The sequence below is a fragment of the Leptodactylus fuscus genome, chromosome 6 (genome assembly GCF_031893055.1).
Source record: "Leptodactylus fuscus isolate aLepFus1 chromosome 6, aLepFus1.hap2, whole genome shotgun sequence".
In the NCBI taxonomy this organism is placed as follows: Eukaryota; Metazoa; Chordata; class Amphibia; order Anura; family Leptodactylidae; genus Leptodactylus; species Leptodactylus fuscus.
Genome location: NC_134270.1, coordinates 79,245,928 through 79,254,801, shown reverse-complemented (window position 1 = coordinate 79,254,801; position 8,874 = coordinate 79,245,928). Strand labels below are relative to the sequence as shown.

The window sequence follows — 8,874 nt, the reverse complement described above, 5'->3', positions numbered from 1 at the left end:
AGAGGCTCCCTCCACCATGAATTGGTCCAAACTGGGTTTTTTAGAGGCTCCCTCCACCATGAATTTGCCCAAACTGGGCTGGTTAGAGGCTCCCTCCACCATGAATTGGTCCAAACTGGGGTTTTTAGAGGCTCCCTCCACCATGAATTGGTCCAAACTTGGCTGTTTAGAGGCTCCCTCCACCATTAATTGGTCCAAACTGGGCTGGTTAGAGGCTCCCTCCACCATGAATTGGTCCAAACTGGGTTTTTTAGAGGCTCCCTCCACCATGAATTTGCCCAAACTGGGCTGTTTAGAGGCTCCCTCCACCATGAATTTGCCCAAACTGGGCTGGTTAGAGGCTCCCTCCACCATGAATTGGTCCAAACTGGGGTTTTTAGAGGCTCCCTCCACCATGAATTGGTCCAAACTTGGCTGTTTAGAGGCTCCCTCCACCATGAATTGGTCCAAACTGGGGTGGTTAGAGGCTCCCTCCACCATTAATTGGTCCAAACTGGGCTGGTTAGAGGCTCCCTCCACCATTAATTGGTCCAAACTGGGCTGGTTAGAGGCTCCCTCCACCATGAATTGGTCCAAACTGGGTTTTTTAGAGGCTCCCTCCACCATGAATTTGCCCAAACTGGGCTGTTTAGAGGCTCCCTCCACCATGAATTGGTCCAAACTGGGCTGGTTAGAGGCTCCCTCCACCATGAATTTCCCAAAACTTGGCTGTTTAGAGGCTCCCTCCACCATTAATTGGTCCAAACTGGGCTGGTTAGAGGCTCCCTCCACCATGAATTGGTCCAAACTGGGTTTTTTAGAGGCTCCCTCCACCATGAATTTGCCCAAACTGGGCTGTTTAGAGGCTCCCTCCACCATGAATTGGTCCAAACTGGGTTTTTTAGAGGCTCCCTCCACCATGAATTGGTCCAAACTGGGCTGGTTAGAGGCTCCCTCCACCATGAATTGGTCCAAACTGGGGTGGTTAGAGGCTCCCTCCACCATTAATTGGTCCAAACTGGGCTGGTTAGAGGCTCCCTCCACCATTAATTGGTCCAAACTGGGCTGGTTAGAGGCTCCCTCCACCATTAATTGGTCCAAACTGGGCTGGTTAGAGGCTCCCTCCACCATGAATTTGCCCAAACTGGGCTGTTTAGAGGCTCCCTCCACCATGAATTTGCCCAAACTGGGCTGGTTAGAGGCTCCCTCCACCATGAATTGGTCCAAACTGGGGTTTTTAGAGGCTCCCTCCACCATGAATTGGTCCAAACTTGGCTGTTTAGAGGCTCCCTCCACCATTAATTGGTCCAAACTGGGCTGGTTAGAGGCTCGTCTACGCTGCGGGAACTTTTGCGGGTTGTATATGCTCCCATTGATTTCAATGGGAGCTGGGATCGTATACGCGGCACTATTTTGCGGCCGTGATTTTGCGGCCACACAGACTAAAAGTATTTTATTTATTTTCTGTACATTTTTTTTTTTTTTTTTACATTTTCTTGACTAACGGACCTGAACTAGTAATGTTCTGATTGCCAATTCAGTACTATACACTGCAATACAGCAATAGTCGCCTAAGGGTTAATTTAAAGAACACTTATTGTAAATAAAAAATAAACTAACGTTAGATATCCACATGTGCGTCCCCACCATCCAAAAACAACGTGATATATCCTGTATGGAGATAAAAAAAAATAAATACCACAATGCACATATTAGCATATTTTGGTCACATTGTTTCCTCCAAAAAATAGCAATAAATTGTGATCAAAAAGTCATACATACCAAAAAGTGGAACCATTGAAAAGTACAACTTGCTCTTTCATATTTCCGTTAACAAAACAAAAGTTATAGGCCTCAGAATGTGGTGATGCTAGGAAAATCCTTAATTTTTAAGAAGCGACGTTTTATTCGTAAAAGTGGTAAAACATAATAAAAGCAATATACACAGTCCAGTGACATTAATGTGACCACCTTTCGCAGAGTGGACTGCTGTGAGACATGCAGGAAGAGAGGGGATGTAGTGATGATGTTCACTGGGATGTTGAGCCATGTCGACTTGAGGTGGTCCCACAGATTCTCAATTGGGTTCAAGTGTGGGGAATTTGCTGGCCAAGGGAGTACGATAAACTCATCCTGGTGCTTCTGTAACCATGCACGTACACTGCGAGCTTTATGACATGTCGCATTGTCCTGCTGGTAGATGCCATCATCCTGAGGAAAAACAATTCGCATGTAGGGGTGAACATGGTCCACAAGGATAGATGCATACATGTGTTGATTCATCATGCCTTCCACAATGATGAGTGCTGATGACACATACCTTCTGCGATTGGTTAGTTAACGTTGACGTCAAAAAGTAGGCGGTGGTCACATTAATATGACTGGACTGTGTAAATATGGTATTGCTATAATATTAATGAACCGCTGGAAAAAGCTGCCATGTAATATTTAATGCAGAGTGAACACCTAAAACAAAATGCAAAAAATTATGATAAAATTTAGGGTTTTTTCCACACGGACCCCTCAAAAACATAAATAAAAGCTAATCAAAACATTACATGTACCTGGGGCAACACGGTGGCTCAGTGGTTAGCATTGTAGTGCTTGAGTCCTGGGTTTGAATCCTACCACAAACAACATCTGCAAGGAGTTTGTATGTTCTCCCCATGTTTGCGTGGATTTCCTGCCATACTCCAAAGACATATTGATAGGGAAAAATGTACATTATGAGTCGTATATGGGGCTCACAATCTACATTGAAAAAAAACAAAGCAAAACACATTATATGTACCCTAAAAAGGTGTAAAATGAAAGTACAACTCATCATGCAAAAAATAAGCCCAACATAGCTATGTAAAAAAAATTAAAAGTTAGTAAAAATTAAGACTCATGACACTGACAATGGACATGCTGATGTGCATGAGGCCTATTACAGAAGATCTTCCTAGTTCCTGGCATTTTGGTACATGCCCCACACAGAATAAAATGAGGCTTGAATACACTGGCATTCCAAGTATATTAGATACATGGAGTACAAGGCAGCACCTAAAACGGACCACTGGGGTTTTAGCGGAACTTTTTTGAACCAATCTTGGGGTGTTTGTTACACTAGCTTACACACTTATCTACTGCCTTCTGACTGGTGCATGTACAGGAAATGAAGGTGGAATCTTGTATATAAAAAAAAAAATTCATTTTCATACAATTGTCTATAGAAGACAGCAGAGACGTGATATACCTATAGTAGCATGCAAAATGCTGATACATGTTCTGCTCTGAATGCAGACACAGGTCAGATGTATCTGACCTCTGAACACTGAGCTCACTGTTTGCTTGGACTTAGAACCTCAGACCTGACAACACAGCAGTTAGAGTATATAACAAAGTGACCCATGAGCCTGCTGAAACTACGGAGAAGGGGAAGAGGCTGAGGTAAGACAGGGATGATCTAGGCTATTTTTGGATTGGTTTTGACAGAATAAGCTTGAGTTTAGTGTACATGTATAGTTATAGTTACACAGCTCTCCTGCATCTGACAATATTGGATTTTTTCCCTCTCGAGCTTTGTCACCGTTAATACTTGGCCCTTCTGAACTGACGCAATGTGTTGATATTTCCTTAATCTAAAGTGTTGCAATTCTTTTTCCACAGTTTATCTACTTATTTCAAGTTTATTTCCAAGGTAAGTTACTACTGAGATGTATGAAAATAACCTGAGACTGGATATATTCCAGCTTCTGATACAGATACATGCCACACTGATATAATGTGTACCTTGTATTAGAGATAATATTAACAAGCAGGCAGAACTTGCAGCAGTAATTCTGGTTTGACTACAGCCGGATCTAAATCCAACTAAAATTTGTATGTTCTACCAAGATATCATGATAAAAACATATAGAGAGGGTAACTGGCTTTTGAAGAAATTGACCCTTTTGTACATGAGATTTAGGGACATGGATAGGTATTGAAAAGTGGTTATTTCTGCTCAGCACTTTAGAAAGTTCACAGCCTATCCAACTCATACATCTCCAACTTACTCTCAATATCTCCTTGCATTTAGTTTCTGCTCCTAAAAAGACCTCCTCCATTACTCTCCTCTTACCTGCTCCTTAAACAGTCATCTCCTGTGGTCCCCCCATACTTTGGAATTCACCCAATACATCAGACTGCCCCCTATGATCAAAGCCTTCAAAATCAGGCCAAAAACTGACTTCTTCAGGGGGTTACAGTTACAGTGTACAATAACCCTGCTGCCATTACAATACCACCTTCTTCTACTTCCATACCAGCTTCTACTCTCACCTCTACTGGCACTCTTTTGACTCTTGCTAGGTGAATGTGGGCCTATAGTTCCCAGAGCATAAGCCAAAAATGTTCACATAGCAAAATGGTAATTGAACGTAAATAACATGAAAGACGACGAATTGGGCATGTTTGTTGTTAGGTGAACCCTCACATTACTTCTAGTGGGGGTGTAATCTAGTCATACTATCGTACAGGCAGGTGATAGATCGAGGTAAAGGATACTTGTGGGGCACAGTGGACCAGGTGGGTACTTTGGTGGCAAATATAGAATTAGCCAAGTCTAGTGTGACTTCAGTCATTTTCGTCAGTACAGAAATGTCATAAAAGAAAGTAACCAGTGGAATACTCTAGCAAAGGTATTGCTATGGCATAGAATCATTTAGTCAATGGATCAAAATATAAAAGCAAAGCTATATCTGAATGAATTCACTCACTCATGGTATCAATATGCTGCGATAAGACCTGAAGTACAATAATAGCTTGAATTCCAGATCACTAATGTAAAAGTCTAATATTAAATTATAGGAAGTGTATGGAACAATTCTGTCTGTTATAAATATGACATAAATTGTTTTAAATGGGTTTCACGGAATAAAACGTGGCTGCTTTTTTTTTTTTTTTTAAAACAAAACAAAACAAAACAAACAAACAAAAAACAACCCAGCTACTCCTCTGTTCACAGGTTATGTGAGATATTGCAGGTCTGCCCAGTTCACTTCAATAGATCTAAACTGTAATACCAGACACTATAGACAGTTGTGGAGCTGTCTGCCAAACAAAGCAGCCATGTTTTTGAACTCCGGGACAACTCATTTCATTTATTTATTTTTTTTATAGCTGCCCAATGAATAATTTGAGTAATTTGGATAATCTTTAAATTGAACAATTAAAATGATTAATTCAGGAAAACTGTTATGTTATTAGTTATGAGCATTACATTTTATCTGAACCCTAGAAACCACTCAATGTGACAAACATATAAAATTAAACGTCATGAGCAATTTTTATGGGTCTTAGGGAAAGCAATGTGAAGGATTTAATGATGTTTACATATAATAATATGTTTTATAGGTGGTTGATAGATATTGTACAACAACATGAATAGAACACACGTTTTGGCCATTTCCCTCATTCTGCTGCTTATCAGTACAGGTCAGTATCATCAATTTTTAAGAAATATTGACATGTTATAGACAAATAGCACAACAAGTGAATTTACGGTGCAGGATATTTGCGTAATGTGTGCATGCTCATTTCATATATAAGTACCGTATTTTTCGGACTATAAGATAATCCTTTAATAGTCCCACCTTGGGGAAATTTCAGCACACTGAATATAAGACACACTGGACTATAAGACGCACCTAGGTTTTAGAGGAGGAAAATAGGGAAAAAAATTTTTGAAGCAAAAACTGGTAAAATATTTAATATATGGGAGTTGTAGTTTTGCAACAGCTGCAAGGCCACATTGACAGGTGACCCTGCAGCTGTACGGGGATGCATAGAGCGTTTTTTTGCGGGGCCAGCTGTACTTTTTAGTTATACCATTTTGGGGGATATCTATTGCTTAGATCACCTTGTATTGAAAAAAAAAACAGGAGGTGATTTAGAACTTTTATTTATTTCATATTTTTAAAGGTTTTTTTTTTTTTACTATTTTATTCCCCCCCGGGGGCTTGAACCTGCGGTCACTTGATCGCCAGTCCCATAGACGGCAATACAACTGTATTGCCGTCTATGGGACATTCTGTCTATTAGTATTACGGCTGGTCCTAGGCCCAGCCGCAATACTAATATATAGCCGTGACAGGCCGGGGAGCCTCATTAGGCTCCCGGCTGTCACCCGAACAGGTCGGCTCCTGCGATATCGCCGCGCAGGAGCCGGCCTGCAACTTTACAGGTACGGGGCCGGTGGGGACCGGCCCCAGGGGAGAAGAGGCCACGGATACTGACCCGGCATCCGCTGTACTAGAGAGGCGGATGCCGGGGAGGGATAGACGCCGGGGCCTGAGACATCGCTACGATCCTCTGCCCTGCATGAAGCCAGCGGCGAGGGCACGGAGGAGCCCCTGACGCTGCTGGCTTCATGTAGGGCAGAGGATCGCAGCGATGTCTCAGGCCCCGGCACCTGTAATGGCGTCTATCACTTGCCGGCTTCCGCCTCTCTATTACAGCGGATGCCAGGCGCCACCTTCAGACTATAAGACGCACCCTTCTTTTCCCCCAAAATTTTTGGGGAAAAAAGTGCGTCTTATAGTCCGAAAAATACAGTAATATAATAATAATAATAAAAAAATATTACCATGCAGTCACCACAAATGTGAACTACCAAAACATAATGTTATTCTGTACAGTGAAATTAAAAGATATGCAGTGCACAAGTTGGTATTTTTAGATCACTTTGTCAAAAGTGATCAAAAAAATCATATATACCATAAGACAGTGCTAATAAAAACTAGAGCTACGCCCACAAAAAAGTAGCCTTCAAAAAAAAAAAAAGTTACAGGTGTCAGAATATTTTTATGCCACAAAAAGCTGTTTTATTTAGAAAAAGTGTTAAACTTAATAAATTCTATATAAATGTGAAATCATATTCTAATGACCCACCATAAAAGTTATCATCAAAAATACAAACCATTATGCAAAGAATAAGCCCAAATATGGATGTGTTAATGCAAAAATAAAGAAAATTTAGAATTTTGGAAAGCAGATGGAAAAAACTAAAAAGTCGGCAAACCGTACGCTGGGGCCCCACGTGGCATAAGCATCGCAGGTTTGGTAGCAAAAACTGCGGCATTTTACAGTCTCACACAGCGGAAATGCTGCAATTTCAAAAACAACAGTGTCCACCGGCAGTTTCCCTATAGGTATAATTGAAGCAAAAATTCCGCAGAGGAAACCTCAACAGACTTTCTGTGTAAAATGCTGCAGGAAAAACCATGGTGTATCTCCACCACAGTCTTTCCTACAGTACTTTTTTGCTGCAGCCCGCTACGTGGGGCCTAAGGGCCCGTGCACACGGAGTTAATGTGAGTGCATTTTAGAATAATACACGTGTATTCTATAAAAAATTTAGTTGAAGTCAATGGGAGTGTTATTTTTACACGTGTATTCTATACACGTGTATTGTTCTAAAATGCGCTCGCATTAACTCTGTGTGCACGGGCCCTTAGCCTTAAAGGGATTATACGAAGTGTACCATTTTACTTATTGTACCATATCAACAAACTTTTTTTTGGATCTATTTAGCTGATATAGTGGTTTGTCCTGTTAAATAGTGAGTTAGATTTATGTAGTCATTGAAAATATCCTCCATATCCTTTAATGCTGTGCTGCAGGAATTGAGAGTTACAGGATACAGAAGCGGGAGTCTCCCACCTACATGTCTCAAGCAAAGGACATCTTGAGTTCGACAATGGAACAAGTCCAAGGGAAAGCTCAAGAACTGATTGACATGGCAAGATCCACAGGAGTAGAGGAGAAAGTAAAGTAAGTGTATTAACAAAGAAATCGCCCATCACATTTTCCAGTTGCCTTCTATGTTGGTAATATTCTTTGATTCACAAACACCCTAATGTATGTATGTTAACAGCTAAAATTACGTTAGAAGTAAAAATGACATTTTGTCTATATAGATGAAATGTTGAATTATTTCCTGTGTACAATGTACTCCAGAATGTATTTCAAAGTGCAGCAGTGTACTTGAAAGTGACCCAAAAAAGCATATGGAAGAGGTTATCTTGAGTGGTCAATACATTTGGATATGCATTTGCATTGCTGGTTATATAGTATATATGTGTATGTGTTTGTATAGCTCAATAGATAGTTGATAATTAATACTAATTGATGGCCTTGTTTTCCCCAGGGAATATTATGACAAAGGTACAAGTGCTGTCTCAACCTACTACCACATCCTAGCTGATCAGGCCTACCATTGGTGGTATGGAAACTGAACTGCTTACGTCATAGGTTTGGATGAATAAAATATATTAAAATATAACTTCAATAACTGCAACAATGAAGATGAATCCTTCTGCAATACAGATATCTCATTGCTTACCTGGTTTTGAAACAATACTTTTTAGTTAATCCCCAAAAAATAAAATGTTGTTACATATATCAGATTTGTTCTTGTTATTAGAGGTTATAAATGTATATAATGTACAATTGTATATGGTATAGGTTGCTTACAGGGAATACATAGTTGCAGACGCTTCTGGGCCCCTAAAGTCCTTCTACTGCATATACTATACAACTTATAATTACATTCCTGATATAACACGTTATTGGATATATAAATGCATAAAAAATATTTTAGCAAACAGTGAATCCCAGCTTTACTGTTCAGACTAGGACAAGGTCAGCAGAGTCTCATTATCACAGAAAGATTCCTTGACAGATTTTATACTGCTGGATGTGTAGTTAAGCCAGAATAGTAAAATATTTCATACCTGTCAGTCTAATGTGTATGGGTGCCACTTGATGGCAATATATCACAAGAAAGAATGACTTCAACATGCTTTATTCTTCCATGCCAGATGTTTCTAAAAGTTCCATAGTGAGTTCCTTGTTGTTCACTAACAAGGA

General features: G+C 40.3%; 1 protein-coding gene across 1 annotated transcript; it reads left to right on the top strand.

Annotated features, from left to right (window-relative positions):
* The first annotated feature begins 3,342 nt into the window (after positions 1–3,342).
* APOC2 (apolipoprotein C2) lies at positions 3,343–8,376 on the top strand. The gene is made up of 5 exons (XM_075278596.1): positions 3,343–3,411; positions 3,631–3,661; positions 5,359–5,439; positions 7,626–7,776; positions 8,153–8,376. Exons 3-5 carry the CDS (start codon positions 5,385–5,387, stop codon positions 8,238–8,240), a joined length of 294 nt encoding a protein of 97 aa, XP_075134697.1. The 5' UTR covers positions 3,343–3,411; positions 3,631–3,661; positions 5,359–5,384; the 3' UTR covers positions 8,241–8,376.
* The last annotated feature ends 498 nt before the right edge of the window (positions 8,377–8,874 follow it).